This window comes from Scardinius erythrophthalmus (assembly GCF_964197995.2).
Source record: "Scardinius erythrophthalmus genome assembly, chromosome: 12".
In the NCBI taxonomy this organism is placed as follows: Eukaryota; Metazoa; Chordata; class Actinopteri; order Cypriniformes; family Leuciscidae; genus Scardinius; species Scardinius erythrophthalmus.
In genome coordinates, this window is record NC_138232.1 from 21,916,949 (window position 1) to 21,942,767 (window position 25,819).

General features: G+C 38.4%; 1 protein-coding gene across 1 annotated transcript in view; it reads right to left on the reverse strand.

The window, feature by feature from the left end:
* Positions 1–25,819, reverse strand: part of stx8 (syntaxin 8) — a 93,305-nt gene that overhangs the window by 49,503 nt on the left and 17,983 nt on the right. Inside the window, exons 3-8 of the mRNA XM_081381763.1 lie at positions 20,538–20,692; positions 20,011–20,110; positions 19,818–19,912; positions 17,802–17,912; positions 7,905–8,032; positions 7,217–7,309 (exon numbers count right to left, since the gene is read on the reverse strand). Of these exons, the coding sequence (XP_081237889.1) occupies positions 7,217–7,309; positions 7,905–8,032; positions 17,802–17,912; positions 19,818–19,912; positions 20,011–20,110; positions 20,538–20,554 (544 nt within the window). The 5' untranslated portion in view covers positions 20,555–20,692. The remainder of the gene's footprint in view (positions 1–7,216; positions 7,310–7,904; positions 8,033–17,801; positions 17,913–19,817; positions 19,913–20,010; positions 20,111–20,537; positions 20,693–25,819) is intronic.

Below are 25,819 nucleotides of genomic sequence, written 5' to 3' on the forward strand. Positions count from 1 at the left end.
GTGAACTGACCTGTGTAAGTATTATTCAGCACTTGCGGGTAAGTTAGTTCGGCAGAATGAAATGTCCTTATTCCTTTATATCCACGGGACTCGCGTGTGGCGCTGATATCTGTCTCTCATTAGGAATCGCGACCTGCTTCATACCACAGTCATGTTAAAAACATCAATGTATTCACTCATCCATAAACATTATTAGATCCTTCGGCATGATGGCAAGTTTCATAATTCCGCTTATGCGTCATCAACATACGCCTTTGTTATTGTAAGAGGTTAGCGACCCCTAGCGGCGAAAAAAAAAATACATATTGTAGCTTTAAAGAGGAAGACAAAAAGAAGATGCATAAAGCCACACATGCAGTGGCTGCAGGTTCCTTTTCTTCGCTAGAGGGCATTTGCACATTTTCATGCATATGTTTCTTCTTTTCAATAAATATCTCTATAAAACATTTATTCACTACATCTGATGATGTATATGGCTTTCTGTGCTTTCATTCAAGTAACATATTTTCAAAATATTTAATAGTTCATTTTACAGACTGTTCAATTATTTAAACACCAAGATCCCCACAACCGCAGATGTTATTTTACCACATATGATTTTTCTTGTCAAATAAAAATGTCTAACAGCGAGGACAAATTTCTCCAATCAACAGTAGCTGCTCATGTCTTCTACAGTCTTCTATCGTATTGTTTGTTGCACCCGAAAAATAAACTTTTCTCAACTCTATTAAATCATTTGGCATGCCCACATTTGGTATTTTCAGCAGACTGGGGTTTTCCAACTTTTTTTTAATATTCCACCAATCCCTGCGAGGATTTCAGATGATGCCAACTCTGAATCAACATGCACCAGCACCACTGCCAAATTTTCTCTATACTGTAATCATTATGGTCACAACTTATAATAACTGCTTTAATGAGCTCATTGTTTCTGCCTAAAATTAATACATGATGATAGCTAACTGCATTATCTTAGAACTGTACATTTCTGTCTTCTTTGATAACAGATTAAAAACAATATGTATGTGAAAAGTGCTATACAAAAAATGAGAATTGAATTGAATTGATGGTGAGATGAATTGAGGTGAATTGATCATACAAATATGATCCCCTTGCAAGGGCCCCCCATCCTGAACTACAAAACCATCTATATATTTTCATCTATAAAGTCCCATTTATACTGTGTGAAAACAACATGTGGTTTTTCCGCTTTACAGTTTCACAATAATTAGTTCTAGTGTTGAGAAGAATATTCCCTTGAAGGAATAGTTCACCCAAAAATTAATTCTTTCTGTCATAATTTACTCACCTTCAAGTTGTTTCAAACCTGTATGAATTTTTTTCTTCTGTTGAACACAAAAGAAGATTTTTTTGAAGAATGTCAGTAACTGAACAGTTGATGGACCCCATTAACTTCCATAGTATTTTTCCCCTCATACTATAGAAGTCAATGGAGCCCATCAAATGTTTGGTTACCCATATTCTTCAAAATGTTGTCTTTTGGGTTCAGAAAAAGAAAGATACTCACACAGTTTTGGAACAGAATTTTCATTTTTGGGTGAACTATCCCTTTAAGATCAAGGCAACAATGGCAAATGCAAACTATTCTTGAAAGCATGTAATGTCACAAGAAGGGAAAGAAATATTAGTTAATATATTTATATAAATTTGATCTAATATTTTGTTTAACATTTTATATAATATATTTTTACCCCAAAGCTAAACATTTTGTTTGAATTTTCTACTGTTAAAAATATGGTTGTCAAACTTGGTAAAGAATCATTGGAAAGTTGATAAGTTGGTACGTTTACTTTCTTTCTCTCAAATGTTCAATGGACCCCCTAGCACCCTCTTTCAGACCCCAGTAGTCCCCAGACCTCAGTTTGAAAACCCCTGGTCTAAGCAGAGTTTAAAATATAGAACTCAATTTTTCAATCTAGTTTGTCTTGTCAATCTGTCAAGGCAGACTTCAAATAGTGTTCACATAACGTTCCAGCAACGCTAAATTTTAATTGTTGGTCTACACACCCGTGTCTGACAGGTATTTTTGTTTGTTGCGTCTCACAACCTTGAGCACTGTGGTTTTAAGGTGCTGTATCAAGTTTAAAAGTATAGTCGGAACACCAACTCTGAATAACCCCAGAGTTAGTTTTCTGGCATTTCAAAACTGAAACAGATCAGATCAGTCCTGTGGTCTGATGTAGACTATGAAACCACCTGTAGAACATTGGAGTGAAATTGTCTGGAGGAATAAATGTCCTCACAAGGTTATACAAATACTAGAAGGGTCATTTGTTTGCCAAGGAACACTGGGATATTTGCTGTAACCAAATGGAAAAACCATGGAAGAATCCAAACATTACTAAGTTTAGGCCATCAACCCGATCGAATAATCAAGGCCAAAAGGTCAATTGCCAGAGAAATGATCAGAGGCCAGCTACAACGTGTAGTTCCTTGGATGAAATTGGGGAAACTATGTAGACATCAACAATTCCTTCAACACTTCAATGATTCGGCCTCTCTTCATGAGAATGGCTATAAGAACGCCAATTTCGAAAAAGACCGACATTACATCACGGCTAAAGTTCGCTAGAAGCCATGTGACAAAACTTTTAAGCCACTCCAAACCTTCTGGAAGAATTTTGTGGTCTGATTAGTCCAAGGTCGATTTACCTAAAGCAAAAAGGAATGTTATTGGCGCAAACCAACCTAACATCAAAAATGGTAGTGGCAGCATCATGCTCTGGGGTTGCTTTTCAGCAGGAAAAACTGGAAACCTTGTTGGTATCAAGACCACTTGGAGAGAAGCTGTTTGAGTCAGTCGGAGATCTGCATTTAGGTTGAAGATACATTTTCCAGAGCAGCAATAATCAACAGCACACAGCTAAACTATAAAGGGATGGCTTGGAAAAAAGAAGTTAGTAGTTCTGGAATGACCCAGTCAGAGCCCAGACTTCAATCCAAACTATGGCATGACCTGGAAAGTGCATTGTGCAAATGCTAATTTGGTATAGTTTAAAATTCCAATACACAAAGCTCATAGAAATACTGAAAACTGACAGTGTTCTTGAACACAGTACAACCATGAAGTCTTGACTTTAATCATTGCCCAGACTTTATTCATTTTTACTATTTTTAATTAGAATTGCTTACAGTATAATGCAAAGTTTTCTGTGATTAATCATCCTCAAATGAAGATTCATGTTAAGATAAATGTATAATCCCCCAAAGTTTTTTTTTTTTTTTTACTACACAAATATTTAAGTGTAAGACTGGAGAGACTGGAAGAACTGGAAGAGAGGGCTACTCTCTGAGAAAACAAAGGAAAAAAACATTTGACCTCTCTTTTGAGAAACTAGCATCCCCATGCAAGACGAAATCACACTAAGGGCAACCAACTCAGTATTGTATTAATTTACATTTCTTTCCTTTCCCCATTTCATCCCTCTCTCATGCCAAAAATCTAAATGGTTTAATGTTAACAATTATCATACAACACTACACATGTTTGGTATCATTTGAAATGTCTCAGTGTGACTGGTACAAAGGTCTCATTCAAAAGAAGTAAACCAAAAGGTAATAAAGTTTTTAAGAGTTTAGAGATATCTTGCTTACAGATGAGGGTGGGTCTTCCAGGCAAATGGCATCCTGCCCTCAAAAGGTGTAAACTCTGAATGCAAATTCCCATTGTTAGCACATGTTTCAATGTGAAATATGTTTCTGCCTCGGTCTGAGTACTTAAAGAAATGCCACAAAAGGCTCAGGCAATTTGTAGTCAGCCCATAACGATGGATGTCTTCAGACATTCAGCATTATGTATTTTTCTAATATCAGGTTTGCATCTTTTCTCTTTATTCCAGAACATTTGATGTTTTGCATTTATTATCTTTGAATTGATTATGTAATTGGCATGATACATTTACCTGACATAATAAATTGTTACATTTGAATTTATTCTGACTTATTCTGAAATGATTAACTTTAGTAGATTACACTGTATCCATTGTGTCCGCAAAACTGCATCAGATTAGTAATGGACTAGAGTTTAGAGTGGAGCATAGGGCGCACCAACTGCGATTTTAGAGTTCCGGCTGATATTTGGCACTAATTCAAGTGTACCTGGTTTTGTAAAGACAAAAAAAGGGAATTTCCATTTAGGACAGCAAAATGTTGCTTGACCAACCTAAATAGGTTGAGTCTTACCTCTGTTTAGTGTAATGTTACTCTAGTTAAGTGTGCGTGGGAAACCATGACATGACCAAACCAAAGCTACTATCAGAGAAGTAATATTGGTTGGCTTATATCTGTAGTAGTGGCCATGACCTCTGACTGAAGTAAACGTTACTTTAATTCAAGTGTATACTGACCACTGGGGGCTATACAAAATATCTTACCTTGAGTAAGCGTGAATGCGACCGTCTAAGATATTTAGCCATTTACCTCTGTTTAGTGACCAAAAACTGATGAGTTTGTGATCGTGGCATAAAATTAACGGCCGGTGTGAGGACCCTGTGCAACTTTGGCACCCGAATGAACGAGTAAAGAGTTAAATAGAATAATCAAATGTGTTGCTAAACTATTATATAAATGACTAATAACAAATTGGCATTCTAACTTAAATTTGAGGTCGTGATGGAGTCATATAAAAGTTTAATTGGAATGAAATGACTTTTCCACGCTGAAAAGATAGTAACACACAGTAAACCATCACCCGCTTATCGGAAACTGTCGTTGGACCGATTGGACAGGCCCTATATAAAGAAGTACAATATCCCCAAAACCAATACTCATCTATATGAAAAAACTCCATATAAAAGTTTTGGTACTTTTTGACTTGTATAGTATTGATTGTGTGGTCAAAAAACATAACAGAAGTCAATGGGAACCTAAACTGTTTGGTTACCAACATTCTTCAAAATATTTTTTTGTGTTCCACAGAAAGTATTACAGACATGAGGGTAATAAATAATGACATGAATTTTAGACTATCCCTTTAAATGTGTTAATCAGATGAATTAATCAGAAAATGAATCATGAATGTGTTGCATTTAGTGTTACTGAAGGGCAAAAACTATGTTTGAAAAAAAGTATCAGCATGATTGCTTTCTGAAGACACTGTACATGTGCTGTGTAAACTCTTTTTATATAAAGTGCATAAGGAGCACAAAGTTACAACATTTTGGAAGGAACCCACTCATCAGTCTCTTTCTAGAGGACTCTGCTCAAAACCTTCTGTGACAGCTCTTCACGGCTGGTTTCCAGAGGAAAGCAGAACTTTAATACGCACATGGGAGAGGCGCTATATCTGACTGCTTGAAAAAGACTCTTGCAGATGAAATCTGCAGGAGAGGTTTGTTGGACTGTGCATTAGAACAGCACCGTAACTCTATCAGCTCTCAAATACAAGACAATGCTATCTCAGTCATTGCTCTTAAAACTCTTTTTCTAGGAAACACTGATGCTGCACGCTTTAGCAAAAGAGGGGAGAAAAATGTGAGTCCTGTTCAAATAATTCATTCTCACTCCTATGTTTAGTTGGGGAAAGCGAGAAGCAGACTAAATCAATCACACTGAGCCCTGAATAACGGTGAGAAGCAGCCAAGCGCCTCCAATTCCCAGCATTAGTCTCCACCAGAAGGTCACAATAATGATGAACCTTAGATGTGTTTAGGCTAAGTAAAATAACTAATCTCTGGATGAACTTATAATAGTTTCATTATCTTTTTCAATCACTCTTTCAATTAATTCATGTGCTCATCTCTATTCAATAAAAATACCAGTTGTGACCTTTAGACTCTTTGGACTCTGTCTTATGTATTCAAGGAGCCAGTTGTTGAAGCAGACAGGAAAGACTAGTAACACTGGAAGTGGTCCATAGCAATTACGCTGCCCCCTGAAAAAGTATTGTGGGCAACCTTCACTGTGCCAACAAAAGCAATAGGGAGGGGGTGAACTTGCATCAGGATTTCTTTTTTTAGACCCAAAATTGACTTCAACTGAGATGTTTATCCATTAGATTTTGCATGTAAGATTGTGTATCAGTTGGTTCTCATACCTGACACTCAAGTTTGTGACGGCTGCTCATCGAAATTGTTACAATAATTGCTCAATTGTTGCAATAAGATAAGATAACATGAAATCTTATCCGATATCTGAGTAAGACCTAAAAAGGCATTCGCACATGATGCTTCATCTCTCGCTACAAAGCAGTTAGACAAAATGCAACATTTAGGAATATTAAATCTCCAGTCCGTAACACTTTTTTTGTTCAGAATTTACAAAATGTAGATAAGCGATTACATCATGAATCCATTTTCAAACCGTTTTTTGTCTTATCCTGATTCACTACGGTACACATATAATAAGTGTTTATATTATGACTATTTTAGACTGGCACGGGTCGTACCGCAGTGAAGTAGCCCAGTGCCTGCGTAACTCATCACAGACATAAACAGAGAGAAGTAACTCCGGCTACAATGTTCTTCTGCAAAAAGACACATAAAGTTATGTTTATTACACTAGAGCGCCAAGTAACATCACTAAATGCTTTAAATGAACAACTGCAGCTTTGGTTTATCTGTATTTTTTTAATTGCTGTAACCCTGACAATTCATACTAAAGTAGCACTCTTTATTAATGTCAGTGTGGCTGATCATTTTGAGAAAATATTGTATTTCAGCCAAATGATATTGGTGGATAAAATATCTCACTTAAAAAAATTTATAATTATATATATAGGTTTTCCCCACTCTAGCCTGTCTCACTTTACCAGCTAGCCAGACAGATTGAAGAACAGTGTGGGAAAAGTTAAAAGCAGCTGCAACCTTCAGATGAGGTCACAGACTACTGATCTGAGCTCAGTCTCCTCCATGTGACTTCGACTACATCATGCACTGTGCAATTCCTTCATGTTCTCACATTCGAACTGAAATAGATCCGTGCAAAGGACACAGGTCTTATATTTAGGTGCCCAGCAAAAACGCGATAGACAGACCAGGTGAGAGGGGGTTTCCAAGTACCCTGTTCCACATTCTCCACTTTAACCCAGTCTCAAAAAATGGCTCATTTTAGAGCCAATGACTTCACATGTAGTGTATCAAGAAAGCGGCTTAACAAAGTAAAACCAACCTGACCGCAAATTAGATGTTATTCACAGAAAAACATCTGAATGTTCAGCCAGAGCTGTCACATATAGGCTACTGTGCTTTTCACTTACCGTTCTGTTCTTCTAGTTCATTGCCGATGTCCTGTCCCATCTGTTTTTGCCTACTTATGACTGCAGCCAGAGCATCCAGGCCAGCATCCTGAGCTAAAGACACATGAGAGAATATGGACTTATTCAGACAGAACTGTACAAAAGACAAAAAGACACATATTTATTTAAAAAAATTACGGTTTAACATTCTAATATTTTATGTTTCTGTGGTGTAATTTATCAAGTAACTTATCATACGTTGAAGGAAAAGAACATTCTTATCTCATTTGGGTTGGAAAAACAATAGAAAGGTACATAAATTTCATTAGCAGCAGGGTGTTGGCATGTGTGGCATTTAAAGGACATATAGTGACATAGTGAAGTCATTTTTGACAGAGGTCGCTGCCACAGTGAGCCACAAGGTACTTTAGCGGTAACCTTGAAGCTAAAAGTATAACTTGGGTAGACAAAACGGCTCCTGCTTTTTCTCAAAACTCCTACCAGTTGCTATTCTCAAATGCGTAGCAGATCTCATAATGGGGCATAAATTCAAAAAATGCTTCTCAAAATGTCTCATTTCATCAGAAGATAGATGATTATCTGGACAGCAGAGAGAGGTGGCCAGATAACTGTCAGCTAGAAGCAATGTCAGGCACCACATCAGTTGTAAGACTGAAAGACTTGAAAAGTGATCTCATATGCAACGTACCTTCGATAATCTGCTGTTGTTGGTGTTTGATTTCTCCAAAGCCGAGTCCTCTGGTCTCCTCAGGCTCATTAATCAGCCAAGGGTTCACTGCCGGTCCCGACCCATTTCCTCCTGTCATCAGACTTGACCTGCAGAAGATGGCCAGAAAACATTGTAACATGTCAGTTTATTAAATGGGTGCTTCTACGTAAATGCTTTATTTTTTGGAAATCTAAGACAAATGTACCGTATTGCGTACGTCGTAATAACATTTATTAAGCAATGAACTGCATGCCAATTAAATAATACAAATGATGTTATGAAAAAAAATATCTGTTCCTGTTTGCCTGTTTAGTTTGACCTAGTTTCCCATATTCCCGCTTCTTATTGGTTGTCATGGTTACTGTTTTGATTTCCCTCTTTATTAAAACCCTTCACCTGTGTGCCATCTAGTTTCTTATGCTTGCTCTGTGTATTTAAGCCCTCAGTTTGAGTTAGTTCCCCTTCTGCTATTGTTTGGTAAAAGTGGTTGGTTTTTGCTCCCTGTGACATTCTCCTGTGAATTACTGTGTTTGGATTTTTTCCATTAAAGACTATTCTTTGAGTTCTTCTTCTACATGAGCTTTGCACATCCAAAATGCAGCTTTGTTACAATAGCCACTGGTTGAAAGCATAAAAACTTCTAGCTCAATATACACTTCCATGAAAAAGTTTGGGGTCAGTGAGATTTCTTTTATTGTTTTTGAAAATAGTCTAAACAAGGCTGAATTTATTTGATCAAAATATAGAAAAACAATAATACTGCGTTTTAATAGTTGTTTTATATTTTAATATATTTAATTTATAAAATCTAATTTATTCCTGTGATGGCAAAGCTGAATTTTCAGCAGTCATTAAACCAGTCTTCAGTCACCTTCAGAAATTATTTTATAAACATTTCTTATTAAGCAGCACAACTGTTTTCAACAATGATAATATATATATATATATATTAATATCTATGGAGAAATGTATAGATTTTTTTCAGGAAACCAACAAACATAGTGCACTATATTACTTTGCAGAGGAATAATATTGCCTAACAACAGCTCTTAGGGCCTGTTTACACTTGGTCACTTCATGCATTCTCTCTGATCAGATAGCCATCTGATTATGAAAAGACCAGGGACCGTATGTATAAAGCCGCTCAGATCAAATTCTTAGTCTTAAGTGTGTCAAAATTCTAAGAATGAAGTCATTTTAATCTTATTCCTAAACTTAAGATTCATAAATGCTCCTAAGTGTCAAGACTAGGTCTCAGCTCCTAAATTATTTAAGAGTGCTGGAGAGGTATCCTAACCTAGTTAGGAGTAACAAGATTGAAGCAGAGAGGAGAAGGCTGCACACTTTCCAACAAAAATATAATGTGTTGGAGTTAAATGATGACAGGGAGTTGATAAAGGCTTGATCGTCAAGGTATTGTTTTTGTAACTGACCTAGTAAGAAATTTAATAACTTCTCCCACTCTACAAATCAATGGTCTAACTGCAGAAATTAAAGTAAAAATTACATTTTTGGCGACTGAAAAAATGCAACAGTGCACTGGTGATGATTTGGGCTCATCAGTCCACAGTAAGCAGGGTCTTAAATAACACTATTGTGGCACTAACCACACCAAACATACAGTTGTGGCCAAAAGTGATTGGGCAAGGGAGTTTTTTTTTTTCTTACAAGTCTGCTTAAACCATCAAAATATGAGGAAAATATTGTTATATGTATATCTTTTTTTTTTTTATACGAGGGAAGAACAAAACACTAAACTTACTGAAGGTCTGACAAAATTATTTGCCAAAAAAGTAAAACTACAGCTACAGGTTTTAGAAACGAAAAAGCTCACAGGAAAAAAAAAACATTGTAATCAGTTATTAATATTTCATTGGTCCTCTCTTGTTTTTGCTCGTGTTCATAATTTCTTTGTATGACAGCCTGGCCAAAAATCATGTTGCACAATTTGGCATGTAAACAATTGAAAAAATAAAACAATTGACTCCAAGCACAACTACGCAATATGCTTACAACATCTTTAAGACACTTTATATAATATTTAAATAAAGGGTGAATATAATTTTCCTATGCCGGACAATTTCGGGCTTCCCTGGAGTTGTTGGAGTCATTGATGGAACTCATGTTTGCATCATTGTTCCATGTAATAAGGAGACATATATCAATAGAAAAGGATTGAACACCATCAATACCACTTTGTGATATTTTTTTTAAATACATTTAAATATTAAAGTTTCAGTGTCTTAAATAAATGAATTTAAGCATTAAATGATTCCAGACGAAACGGGGCAAGTGTAAATACATCTGGTTGTTGAAACCACATATGTAGATTTTACTCCTCCTAAAATGTAAAAAAATAAACGTGTAAGAGCGTGTTATAGGCTACATGACGTTATAGCCAGATATGACAGTGTTACTGCAACATGCATTAACACAGATGAGTAGCTGAGCATCTCTTCAGCAAGCCAACGCTCAAACTGCCACAAATGAAACAAAGTAAGTCGCATACGCTCAACGCGCAATAGACTAAATTATCTTACCAGTGCTCATGCTGTTCTCTCTCCAATTGCGATCTTTGATCTTGAAATTAGCTGCTGATAAATAAAATGCAGCTCTGTTGCATCCGTTGATGTGAACTTCATTAAATTTGCATATACGTAGCGCAGGGAATTGAGGATCGGATTTATATTCGTTTTGCGGAGACACATTTATGTGTCCAAGTGTAAATGGAACTGTTTTAACAAACCAGATAGCTACTTGATCAGTAAGAACGCATGAAGTGACCAGGTGTAAACAGGCCCTTATATGAGGTCAAAATTAATGCAACACACAGTCTCTTTTAGATTATTGTTTCAATAAAACAAAAATGTATGTATGCATTTATGCATACAGCAGTCATCGCTGTAATACACAAAGTCAACTTTCTCATTACAAACACACACAGTAACTAGATTACGTACACAGTGTAATATTATAGTTATTCCACATGCACTGTCAATCAACAGCTATGTGCACACATCAAATGGACACACATCATCTACTTTACAAATGTAAATAAACTTTGAGGCATGTCCGTGAGTTGTTCAAGAGCCACAGGCTCTTTCTACCAAACTCACATCTGTAGCACTCATGTGCCTTCAGAATAAATAACCTTTCTATTTTTTACCTCTAAAATAGCAAACAACATCCCCTACTTTGGACCTTGTAAGATCAGAGAACCTCTGTTTATTTGTTCATATGGGTTCCACTTTGTTGGGCCCGAAGAGTGAGTTTTCATGCCCTACGTTACAAGGACACAAAGCATATGAACCGCCTCTGGCTTTTATACAAGCTTTCAAAGCGGCGTGCCAAACCTAGAAGTGGCCTGTTATCCTGTGGAGACACTGCGTTGTGCTTTTGCACTTTTCTTTGATTAATGTATGAAACCTGTTCCCCCCGAGGCTCCTGGACAGCTCGCAGAGAGAGAAGTGAAGTTTAAAGGCTCTTCTGGAAAAGCTATCAGCGCTCAGCATCGCGCAGAGTTATGAGCCGGTCACTAGTTTGCACGGGTGTTCTGCATACTGAAGGTTCAGAGACTTTTTCGATAGTATCAAGCAAATCCATCCATGTCATTGATTACAAATCAATTTGATGTATGGATAGTACAACTATCCTGATATCACAATGAAGAACAAAGCTATAGAATGAAATTCTTAAAGAAAGAAAACTATATTAAGTAGTTTGGGATAATATTTTATTATTCACTGCTTGCTTAATATTTGAAATGACTGTGTGTCAAGGTCAATATGTCTTTTAAAATATCAAATAATTTGACATTTTTATGTAACAAAGAAAGGTTATGAATATTTAGGAATTAATAGTCAATAATATTTCTATAAAAAAACATTTTAACTTGAAAATGTATATGTTAAAACTTTTTGAAAATAATGATTAAGATGTAGGCACAGTATAAGACAAACATTGATGGTTACATCACATTACATTTTTATTATAGTCATTAAATTGTAACGGTAGTTGAAAATGCTATAAACGTTTGCCAAAACTATGAATCCAACATGAATACAAAGAGTAGCCTACATAAGAACTTGGCAATGGGTTTCAAATGAAAATTTTTAAAAGATTTTTTCCTCTTCTTTATCGTGGACACTCTTATACAGTCATTGACCTACATATAACGTATATTTTTATACTGAGGATTTTTTTATTTTTTACGTTTCCTTTCAGGAATATGCAGTTGCTTAAGCAGGTTAAGGTGAAACTGCATGTCAAAAAAAGGTATTTGAGTAAAACCCAAATGACTTCCTCTCACTATGAACGCTAGTTTTTGACAATGGCCCTTCTCTTTCAGTTAGTTCAGCATCAGTGGCGGTTCATTTAAGTTCAGAGAGGTCGCTAACCTCTGAAGAGTCTTCGGCTGGATCCGTTCCTCTCATTCTCATCCTTCCTCACAACAAGGAAGTTTACATCTCACACGCTTGGTGAGCTAGGCCTCTTTCTTCCCCATTCATCCACCTTGCTGATCTACAAACATACCAAACCAGTCCAAGTCCAAGCCTATATTAATCCTCTGGCCAGCGAGACAAGTGGTCAGTGGCGGATACTAATCTTTCTGACATGTTTGGCAACTCGTAGCTTGCGCCAGCCCCTCTCCACTTCCTCCGCTCCATCTCAGCGGTGTGAGGATTAACGCTTATCCAATTAACCTCCCGCAGAGCCCGCAGACTTAATCAGACGAGGCATCACACTGGAGCGAGACATGGAGACAGACCTCGTCTCTTAGAGGCCCTATTTAACTAATTACAACTTTGTGCATTACGATCAAATATAAAAGAGAGGAAATTGGGGGAAGAGGGTTGGGGCAACGGGTCGGGAACTCTGAATCTTCAAATGAGCGGTATGTCATTTTGTGCTTGATTAGAGGTTAATCTTCCACAAAGGTATTGTTTCGCGAATGCCATAAGCCTGGTTTTATCCCTATGGAAAAAGTTAAATGCTATTTCAGCCTATTGAAGCAAAACTAACACCCCCACTGGCAGACAAAGACCACACAGTAAGATGAATCCAGGCCCTAAAAATTCTGCCAGGCTAACACCCTCACAAAAAATTCTTTAGTATTAAAAACTTGATCAAATGACTGCAATTTATTAGTGTTCTTTTAGCTAAATGTGTGCATGGCGTAGCAGTGCGACGTGAATGGGTCCTATAAAGATAAAAGTTCAGCCCTCCCATGTTAAGGAATTAGAGGATTAAGTCCACAAAGATGGGTAGGGAAAAAAAGGATCAGGCCTATAAATTACTTCTCAAATTCCCCTAATTTTATCAATCAGAGATAGTAACTAAATACCTCTTCTCAGCCTCTACCAATCACTAAATCAAAAGGGCCAATCTTTTAGAGCGGATCAAGACAAAGTCTTTATATTAGCCTGTATCAGTGTTATAGTAATATACACTATATTGTCAAAAGTTTTGGGACGTCTGCCTTTACATGCACATGAACTTTAACGACACCCCATTCTTAATCTGTAGGGTTTAATATGGAGTTGGCCCAACCTTTGCAGCTATAAACGCTTCAACTCTTCTTTTTATGGGAATTTTTAACCATTCTTCTAGAAGCGCATTTGTGAGGTTAGGCACTGATGTTGGACGAGAAGGCCTGGCTCGCAGTCTCCGCTCTAATTCATCCCAAAGGTGTTCTATCAGGTTAAGGTCAGGACTCTGTGCAGCCCTCCTCACCAAACTCACTCATCCATGTCTTTATGGACCTTGCTTTGTGCACTGGTGCGCAGTCATGTTGGAACAGGAAGGGGCCATCGCCAAACTTTTCCCACAAAGTTGGGAGCATGAAATTGTCCAAAATGTCTTGTTATGCTGAAGTATTAAGAGTTCCTTTCACTGGAACTAATGGGCCAAGCCCAACCCCTGAAAAACACCCCCACACCATGATCCCCCCTCCACCAAACGTTACACTTGGCACAATGCAGTCAGGCAAGTTCTGTTCTTCTGGCAACCACCAACCCAGACTCGTCCATCGGATTGCCAGAGAGAGAAGTGTGATTAGTCACTCCAGAGAACACGTCTCCACTGCTCTAGAGTCCAGTGGCGGCATGCTTTGCATTGCACTTGGTGATGTAAGGCATGGATGCAGCTGCTCATCCATGGAAACCCATTCCATGAAGCTCTATAGCTATTGACTCTGCCACAAACAGTTGGCCGTGGAATATTAGTAGTGAGGAAATTTCACGAATTAGCTTATTGCACAGGTGGCAACCTATCAGGGTACCACGCTTGAATTCACTGAGCTCCTGATAGCGACCCATTCTTTCACAAATGTTTGTAGAAGCAGTCTGCATGCCTAGGTGCTTGATTTTATACAACTGTGGCCATGGAAGTGATTGGAACACCTGGATTCAATGATTTGGAGGAGTATCCCAATACTTTTGGCAATATAGTGTATATAATATTATAACAATTATAGTACTTATTAATATGTTTAGGTTTTTGTTTTACCCTCACCCTCATGTCATTCCAAACCTGTATGACTTCCTTTCTTCTGTGGAACATAAGTGCCCCAATTATGCTATTTTAAAGTTTCCTAATTTTGTCTTGGAGTCTCCTACAACAGGTTTACATGCATCAAAGGTCAAAAAACTGTTTCTTTTTCTCATAATATACATTTGCACATCACCACATTTTCAATGATTCTCAAACGACTCGTCAGATGAATCAATCTCTCTAAATGCCTCCTTTCCGTGAGCTACTCTGCTCTGATTGGCCAGACGGCTCAGTCTTTTGTGATTGGTCAACCGCGTACAGCGTGTGTCGAAAACAAAAACGCCCATTGCCATAACAACGTCAGCTCTGCTGCTTGTCCTGAGGCTTCCTACACCGTAAACTAAACACAGTAACGAACAATGACGTCGATTTTACCATATCAATCTGAGCACGAGTCCGATGTTGAAACACTGGAAGAACTAGTTATTCAACCCGAACCTCCATCGCAAGGACGACTCGAGCAGGACGTTTCTCAGTGATACACTACTCAGTCTGAGGCACATTATGAGATGTTGCAACTGTAATTCCTCACCATAAGCATTAACAAGTGCATGTCCATCAACAAACCGATTATTTTACTTGTACTTTTTTATTTACAGAGTACTTTTTTCTAATTGATTGCGGTGAACATGTGGAAACTGTATCAATACCAGTGCATAATTTAGCCGAGCTCTAGCGTGAATGACTGATGTAACATAAACGTTGGTAAAACAAATCTTGCTCCATGCTTAGTCTTCCTCAAAGTAGTGAGAACGATGACAAAATGCATTCATAGACACAGTTATAGGTAATCGTGGCCCACGACTGATTAGCAGAAGTATTACAGTAAGACAGTAATAATGTGAGTTAACCAGTTCGCAGGAGACCTACACAATATAAAACTAAAACCAAGTATTTTGAACACCATCTTTTAAGAGCAAGCGGTTTGCGAATCCTGCATTGAACTTCGAGATTTGAGAAGCAGTCGTCAGTAAAATAAAGGGAACACAGCAAAAGTGTAGGATTATACTGCTGTGATATCGTGGTAAAGATGAATTTTAACCACCTATTCTTCACATGCTCATCCTTGGGCAGTGAAATAAAACTGGCTTTACCTTCACATTGTAGATCACAGCGTCTTCTCGACATGATGCTATCCAGTATCCACAGGAATCAGCTGCTGGTTTGAGGTTCAAGTTTTCCCTGGTGTCTGCGCACGCAATAAGTGGGCGCGCAATATGCTAATGTTTCGTCTTGACATCACAACGAAGCGGCTTATGACTCGCTTGAAAAACAATTAATTTCATTGACTAAGAGTCAACTCTTACTTTTGAAAGACAATAACTTTATATACGGTGCACTTTCAGATTTAAAACTTTGCAGGATATTTTCATTCACTTAGAGCTATGTTGCACACTACATGAAAGGTCATTTTAAAAAATCCATAATAGGGGCACTTTAAAGAATATTGGTAACAAAACAGTTTTGGTTACCATTGACTTCCAATGTTTGAACAAAAGACATTACTCAAAGTATTTTTTTTAAAGTTCCACAGAAGAGAAAAATAAAAGAAAAAATCTTACAGGTTCAAAATGGCATCCGGCTGCGTAAATTATGACAAATATGTCATCTTTGGGTGAACTATCCCTTTAAGTTTTAGTCATTTTGTTATGTGCTTTTGTCTTTTTTTCTACAAATTTCTATTTAGCTTTAATTTATTTTATTTCAGTTTTAGTTTTGGTCATTTTAGTACTTCAATTTCAACTTATTTTATTGCAGTTAGTTGTTATTTATAATTTTCTATATTTCAGCTTTATTTCAGATAACAACAATTTTTTTAAAGTTCTAGTTGTAGTTTCAAATAACAGCACTATCCTGTATTGAGCAATGAGAAAATAGAATAATCAGGACAGATGGAGCATTAAACTCCTAATGATAAAAAAATGATTCCTAATTTAATATAAGCAGGATGTTTTGTCTTCTCATCCTAGTCCGTGTAACCTGGATAGAGAAGGTCAAATCTGAATAATGACCATCTCATATTTCTAAAAGAGCTCAGCTCCTGAACTGTCGTTTCGATTAAGAGTCATAAGCGCACAGGAGATTGGCGGTGACACGTTAAGTCTCTGATTGGTGTATTTTGGAGAGAGGATGTGAGCGCAGTGGAGAGTAGGGAAGTGTAAACAGTCCTGAAGGAGGAGGTTCAAGGCTCAACTCTGATCAGCAGAGCAGTAAAGCTGAACTGGAGCCCTTAGCACAGACTTCCGTTTCAGCACAGGTCACAACATTTCTGGCATAAAGTTACTCAACATTGGGACACTACTGCAAGAGCAAGCAGGAAAGATGGCAAGCATAGGCCTCTGTGGTCTGGTAGACTAACTACGGCATAGAGTTCATGGTTTCTGCTGGACCGTGCCAGTGTGAGAGAGTTAAGGCCAAGGCTAGTTGACGCAGTCACTTGGATCGGTCACTTCCTCTTTAAGATTAATGAATGTAAAACTTTCCAGGACATCCATTATGCCTTGCAAAAATTTCTGTGAAATATTCTACATTGCTGTATAAAATTATGTTGATCATTTAATTTCATAATTTTAAATAACATTTTTTTTTTCAGAAATTAATATGATTCATTGTTACATTGACCAAAAATGACTGTCAAGACATTTATAATGTTAATAAAAGTTTTCTATTTCAAATAAACGCTGTTCTTTTGAACTTTCTAGTAGTCAAAGTATCCTGAAAATATGCACAAAAATATAAATATGATATTTGACATGCTTCTTGAGGCTTGAGCACCAACTCAGCGTATTAGAATGATTTCTGAGGGATCATGTGACACTAAAGACTGGAGTAATGGCTGCTGAAAATCCACGTTTGAATGGTAATGTCCAAACCAATTAGTAATGTTATGCATCATTATGTGTTTATGAATTTATGGAATTTATGGAAAAGAGAAAAATATTGTTAATGAACAAAATAATGTTGACAAGAAAGCTTGGCATTTAAATACAAATCTCAATATCTCAAATACTGAGAAAAAATAAACATTGTTGACTCCTAGTATGATAACTGACATTCAAAAAAAAAAAATACTGATATTTTTAAAAGGTTGACACTGATAACATTGATATAATGACGGTATATAATATAACAAATTATACTGTATACAATATTGCTGAAATTAAATGAATAACACAACACAATATTTACAGAATTAATGTTTGATTTTAGTAAATACATTTTGCAAATATAATGTGTATTTAGCCTTGCCAATAATATTGGCCTAACACAGTTTTTTAGCCATTGAAATTCATTGATCAAATTTCACACAGTATGTGTATGTACCTTGCTGGCTCCGCTTCTGTGATGTCTCCTTTGAAAGAGGCGTTTAGTCTTGTTTCTCTGGTAGCAAGATCATCAACAAGGTTTTGTCTTCTGTCAGCTTCAGCTTGCATTCTGGCATTTTTCATTAAGGCATTAAAATTACACATTTATGACTGCATAATTACGCTCATCACAAAGAAAGACGCTTAATCATTATAAACATCAATGACTTATGAACACAACATTCACATTTATTTCTTGTAGTTGTTTAGGGCTAGTACTTCCAAATCCAACTGTGGATCACAAGCAGCATTACTTCTGACCACACTGCAATTGGTTTATTATAAAACACTGCCACCTACAGGTGCCAAATCACAGTTTTTTTTAATCATTGTGAAGATTTGTTTTGTTTTTGTGTTTTTGCTCAGCCTCATGTCATATTACAGGTTTTTTTTCAATAGCTAAAAAGCAACGGTCAATACTTAAGCCACACTTTCAGAACTCTACACACATTCAGTGACACAGAAAGCATTTTTCACTGCCATCACACAAAATGCATTCAATGACCACATTTTCCAAAATCCATGAACACTTTTGTCATTCATACTTCACCATCTGCAAAACACTATGCATTTGCAGCACATTTTTCAAATGCTAACACACTGCTTTCAAAACTGATAAAAGCATTTCAATTTAAACTTAGCAGAATATTTACAATGAAATTAAATAATAATTTTCCAAACACAACTAATTGCAATTCCAGCTGAAAGCTGACCCAGGTGTCCTATTTTAGGTCTCAATACAGTTGTATTTTTTTTTTTTTTTTGTCATCCTTTGGTAAATCAGGATGGCTTCAGAATGATTTTGTTTAGAAACATGGATCAAGAAAGACAAATCGGTGGGGAAAGAAGAGAGAGGGAGGACAAGAACCCTCACAGAACTGTACATCCATCCATCCATCAATCTATTCTAACATTTTCCAAACCGCTTGTCCTGTAGGGTCGAGGGGAGACTTGTTGTTCGTTTGTTTTATTTTTTATTATTGCTTCAGGATTTTTCAATTTATTATTTTTCGCAAGTAAATTACTATATGTAAAGATATAGAAAGATTTTTTTGCTGCATTTATCATTCATTCATTATGCTGTAATACAGTCAGTAAAATGAAAAGATCTTATTCTTTTGCTACAATGAAATCCTGATTTATGTTAAAAAAAATAATTCAAACTTTAAAGATAAAAATTCATGATTTATGTAATGCTCCCTGATGTTAGTGTTTTTAAGTCACTGTGTTAACTTATAAATGACACACTTTTCTGCTTTCTGAATGAGAATTGTTGGCAGTGTTATGGTGGAACGAGCTTATTTTGAGACATATATGAAGTTTTTTGTTGGTCGGAGTGAGTTTTGGAGGTGAGATTAACTGTTTGGCCAAGATTCATCTTGATAATGCAGACTGTACAAAGACTTTTGAAAAACTGGCTTCAGTATCTTAATCTTTTGGAACTTTTGAAGATTTATTTGCAGTTATGTGGTCACTATGAGCTCCTCTAAAACAACAACAACAAAGACTGAGAACCTTTGTGACTGGATCATAAAGCGATGAACTCAAGAACTTGATTCATGAGTCATATCAACTGGTTCATTAAAAAGAAGAGGCTCAAACGAACAACATGCTCAGTAATTGGACTGATCCTGTTCTTGAGATACCAGCTCACTGGAGTGCAGGATAATCAGCAAATAATATATTCAGTTTGGCCTGTTCCTCTATTATATGACTTCAGAATATATTACATGTTTTGTTTTGTTTTGTTTCTTCAGTCTTTTCTAGTGCTTGAAAGACGATCTACTTTGCACTGTCATTTGGAAAGGATGAGTGTGAAATTTTACACAAAGAAAATGGGGTTGAATCCATTTTTGTATGAACTACCATTTAAAGAATCTTCAAAACAAACACAACCAACCCTAAACAAAAATCTTTGGATTCCACTCTCAGGATTTGTCCATGAAATTAGTATTAATTCTACTGGAAAGGATACATCTGCCTTTTAGCAGCAGCTCGATTCAACGTGTCCCTGAGCTGTGCTATATTCTGTTTGAGCTTCTGTAATGATGCTCTTAGGGTCATGTTCAGCTGTAGGGACAGACACACAAGAAGAGAGACATTACAGCATAAAGACCACTGACACAGGGCTCAACTTCATCCTATGAACAATGAATCCCTGTCTTTACCTTGGCTGGATTTCCTCCAGTTCTTTGCAGTCTGTTTCTTTCATGGATGTTTTCTGCAATTTCTTGAGCCATCCGACAAGCTGCATCATAATTCTGTAACCTAAATAATGGGAAACAAAACAAAAATTGCAGTTTTGTCAAACAGTTTTACACCTATGACATTACGCTGATAGTAACAGATCATCAAATGTGTGTTGCCAGTTATTTAATCATTTAAACAAGATTGTCATCAACTCAATCATGAGACATGGATCTCATCTGACCAGCCGGGCAACATTTCTACGCTTTTCTTTTTTCGCCGCGTAAAAACAAAACAAAAACACACATATGTACACAAACACATAGTAATTAACTAAAGCATAGGATATAATGAGCCATAAAGGAAATTAAAACAGCTATTTTCAGTCTCAATTGATGTGGCTGCTACAAATCCACTGAACTAAATAGCAAATTTTGTTTTCTGAACTCTACTGTACTGAACTGTAGACCTCAGATGTCAATAAACGACAACAATATAAAATGCTTACCAGAAATCCTGTGACATATTGCGGCACTTTTGTTTCAGTTATAACCAGCGTTTCTGTAGAAAATCACATCAACAAACTGCGTTGTGTTAGTTCCTGTTTGGGCATGACGTCAGACGGTGGCCTCCTACAGACACAACTCATTCGGTACTTCACATCTGAGACAATCATTTACAAAGTTTGAGAGAGAAGAAAAAAGAAAGAGGGAGATAATATAAAATTACAAATTATCTTAACAGGTGACTTAATGTTGCTAGGACCACTGTTAAACATATGTGCCATTGTAAATCCTATGCATTGCAATTATTTGAAACGTGTTAGTTCTTGATAATCTAGAATTATGAATTTGAAAGAGGTCAATCTCAAAAATCTAGATGTGACTAACAAAATAAAGTTGAGGTTTTAATTCAGCTCAGGTCGTGTTTTTTTCATAAATGCTGGTAGTGTGCATATTAACAAATTAATAAAGAGTTGTAAAACCAGTGATGATACCAGTGTTTCTCATTATACACATATATATATATTTGTTATATATATATATATATATATATATATATATATATATATATATATATATATATATATATATATATATATATATATTTGTATAAGTTGTTTGTTTGTTTGTTTGTGTGTGCGTGTGTTTGTGTGTGGGCGTCGGGAAAAAAAAAGTGGGTCCTCCCCCAGAAAAATGTTAATGGAGTAAATATCATTTCATGTATTCTGGTGCCTTTTAATTCAACAAGTAAACTAAACTCCACTTCACTTCACGTTGGGCGGTTCTTTGCCTCCACGTCGTGCATTAAATGCACAGCTATCCGTGGATTATCCCCTAATACCATGGTCATTTGCAATGACAACTTAAAACTGTTATTGATGTTTGCAACATAATATTTGACTGGAAGGGTACAACGGGCGGTTACTTTCGTCAGTTACAGCTCGTTGAGAAATATAATGTAGCGATTCAGCGGAAATGGAGTTTAATTTATTAGGGAATTCCTCAAGTGGAATGGATTTGACTGACAGCGCAGACAAATGCGCTGAATTAGAGACGGTAAAAGTGAGTGGGTATACATAGTTCCCACAGGCCAATTAATGTCACGTGACCTCCCCGGAGACACCATCTTTGATGGCATAAGCTGCGGTGTTTACAAAGTTTTACAAGCAAATTTCGAATATTTCTTTCTGTTTATAATGTTACGAAAATCATGAAGAGAGAAAGTGACAGAGATTATAAAGAGACTCTATTAACACAAGACAGAGAGAGGTACAATGCGAAAATTTCAGTCATAAATGGTGTGGATCCGCATGCACTAATGCTGTCTGTCTGTGTGTGTGTGAGAGAGAGAGAGAGAGACGCGGGCGCGATCGAACAGTGGAAACAATGTTGTTTTTGTATGTTTTTAATACCTTGTCATTTTGTTCATACAGAACATCATTCAAACTGCAAAGTGTTAACTTATATTTGTGTACACTCGCAATAAAACACAACATTGTGCACCTGACACAAAGTGCTCTGAGCAAATTCTTGCGTGTTTTGAGGGAGTTTCTTTCCTGTTTATCCTCGCCAGCCATAACCTCCGTCGTTGTTCTGACAAAAGCTTCGTTTTCTCACATTCATGAAGTCTATGACGGGTATACTGTAAAATCCAAATTTAACTGAACCTCCGGCACGATTTGAACATCCATTGACCCAGCAGGAGATGACCATTTTCACTTTTTATCACGAAATTAACTCGTTTCAGCTTCATCTTCTAATGTTCTCATAGACAGTATAAGAAGTGGACAGAGCCATCTCATTGGATCTCAATTGAGACAAGTGAAGCCCATTTTTAGCGATTTCTTAGCACTTCCTTTTCTGACGCGCAGACTCAAACCGAGCTTGACGACGTAGATGTGATGTGAGCAACCCGTCTGTCTTCTAGTAGCTGTGCCAAGAGTAATCTGAATCATTCCCTTCCGAATCTTGCAGAGACGGAGAGTGTGAGTAGGAGGTGTCCATGAGCTTGGAGCAGGAGCAACTTTTGCTAGGTATTCTGATTAATTATTTTGTCATTTTGCCTCCACGTCCCCCCGATTGCCCGCAAGCTTCTCCTCCCGTCCATACGGTAATCTCTCTACTGTGCGACAGAGAGTCGCGTGGTTATGACGCAATCGTTAGCCTACTTTTACAAAAACTGCTTCTACGGGGCCATAACATAAGCTACAAGGTAATGGAGCATTTTATACATTGTCGTGTTTCTTTAGAAATAAATAATGGACAAATGGAGTCTTCAAACGCCTCAGATGTAAAGTTATTTGCTGTCAAAGTGATGCCAAAATGAATGGGAGTCAATGGGATGCTAACAGCAGGTGAAGTTCTGCTACAAGATGGTGGCACGCGGCCGGCTTCAACTTCCGGTCGACTTCCTTCCCGCTTGAATGTTCTGCCCACAGCATGCCCACAGAAATGGCGCCGGGTCGGCAAATGCCTGTATGTTGTGACGTCATGTAGGAACTATGTATAATATCATTGGTCTTAAAAAGTGGGTGGGTCTTGTCCCACCCATACAATAGTTCCGACGCCCATGTGTGTGTGTTCAAAATCATGTTGATGTTTTACAAGTTGCATATGATGCAATGAGTGAATAACATAATCAAGCTAGCATTGTATGCATTTTGAGACACAAAATGCAAAGCAGCAGCACAACTTTTCTGTAAGGTTACAGGCAAGAATTACTTGCATAAAAACCTGTTTTAAGTGAAATGATGTATTTATGCAGTGTTACCTTTACAGCTTTCACGCTCCGAACTGTAGTTGGGAGCGAGCTGGTCTCAACATAATAATTTGGCTCATGGCAGGTAACTTGCGTCTAGTGATCCGGGCTAACAGAGCCGAAGCACAAAACAATGATGCGTTGGTTGATTTCAGCAATGAACTCGGGCTTTATTACTCACAGAGGTAACGTGAACTCTTTTGTTTTTGACAACACATGAACTCTTTTGTTTTGTTGTCTTTCTTTTTACTGGAACTCTTTTCCTCTGAGGAGGGCGGCGATCCGCCTACACCCAACCTCAGGCAGATGTGCTCAAATACCAATCCAATCACCAAACATGTCAGGAGCTCTGCGGACCCTCCGGATTTGACGCCGAGGAGTGGAGTTCAAAACAGGGCGAGCAGCTTGTCCCTTGGTCCCATTAAATCAACTGCGATCCGTTCAAAGGGGGCACCAACTCGCACTGTGCCCATGGCGGCTTGAGGTGTTTTCTTGGGGCGGGCTTTCGCAGCACAGCTGGTGCAAGTACGGCACCACAGGATGACGTCATCTCTCATATTATACCAGTACTACCGGGCCTTGAGACGTGCGAGGGTCCTTTCTCCTCCAAAATGGCCACCGACTGGGCCATCATGCAATTGTTCTGTCACTGAAATGCGGTACTCTTGAGGCAGCAGGATCTGTGGATGGAACACCCTTCCATCCGTACAGTAAAACTTTCTTAACAAAACTCCGTCTTTCTGGTAAAGCCTTTTCCACTGCGACCAGTAGGCTTTGGTGGCAGGGCTGTAGGGTGCTATGTCAACCCAGGATGGCCTGCCCATCCCTTTGTCCATCCACTTCCTCACTGGTGCTATATCTGGGTTAGCTTCTTGGGCTCTGATTAACTCCTCCCTGGTCCAACCACTGAACAGGTTGGTTTGGGCTGGCTCACTGACCCTGTAGACACCTGGACGGAACGAAGAGCCAGCTTGATTGTAACCGACAGCTTCCACTACCCCCACTGGAAGATACTTAGGATCGACTGCAGGGCTGCCTCCATAGCTACCTTTGGACACCACTACACCCTTGGCCTCATGCTGGGTCCCAGCCTCAATTAGCGAAGGCTCAGCGGGGTGGCAAGGGAGCTGGCCGCTGCCCGGTGAAACTGCCAACGATGGTGGTAAAGAGAAAAGACCCGGAAGGGAACCCACCACAGGGTCTTCTGTCTCTGGTGATTCGCCCCAAAGGTCAAGGGGGCTATTATTGATTTCTAAAGAGCTGGGGTCTGACAACGGGGGTGGTGCCTCCACTGGTGCCCACATTTCAGCCTCCTGAAAGACCCAGCCATTGTCTAGTGTTGTCCTGGAATGGAAAGCTTTAAGTTTGTCGTGATGAACGACTTTCATCTTTGTCCTTGGGCCCCTTTTAATCCGATAGACCAAATCGTCCAGTACACCAACGACGAAGTATGGGCCCTCGTAGGAAGGCAGGAACTTTCGCACTTTATTCTGTACTCTCTTTGTGCCTTTGACCAAGAGCCATACTGCATCACCGACTTGGTGTTGGACTCTGCAAACGTTTTTTTATCGTACTGTCGTTTAGCACGCTCAACAGATTTTCCCAGCGCCTCTCGGGCCAACTGGTGAGATAGCTCAAGCCGTTTCCTGAGCTGTACAACATAAGATGGAGGGGTAGTAGTGTTGTCTGGGTCAGGTGGCAGCCCAGCAACAAGATCCACTGGCTCTGTAATTTCCCGTCCGAACAACATCATATTAGGCGTCAGGCCCGTGGAGCTGTGTTTGGTAGCGCGGTAAGCCATGACTGCATATGGTGTCATAATGTCCCAGTCCCAATGGCATCGTTCTGCAGTGGTGGCTATGATTTTCTGCAAGGTGGCATTGAAACGCTCTACTTGGCCATCTGACTGTGGACGAAACGGCGTGGTCCGTGTCTTGTCGATTCCCAGCAGCTCACACATTTCCTGGAACACAGCTGACTCGAAATTGGTACCTTGGTCGCTATGTAGGCACTGTGGAGCTCCGTACCTACACACCCACTCGGAAACAATCTTTTCAGCCAATGTCATTGCTTGTTCATTGGGAACAGGATAGGCTTCCACCCATTTGCTAAAGTAGTCCTGTACTACTATTATGTAGCGGTTGTGCCTTTCAGTTTCATTTAGTGGTCCCATTAAATCAACTGCGATCCGTTCAAAGGGGGCACCAACTCGCACTGTGCCCATGGCGGCTTGAGGTGTTTTCTTGGGGCGGGCTTTCGCAGCACAGCTGGTGCAAGTACGGCACCACAGGATGACGTCATCTCTCATATTATACCAGTACTACCGGGCCTTGAGACGTGCGAGGGTCCTTTCTCCTCCAAAATGGCCACCGACTGGGCCATCATGCAATTGTTCTGTCACTGAAATGCGGTACTCTTGAGGCAGCAGGATCTGTGGATGGAACACCCTTCCATCCGTACAGTAAAACTTTCTTAACAAAACTCCGTCTTTCTGGTAAAGCCTTTTCCACTGCGACCAGTAGGCTTTGG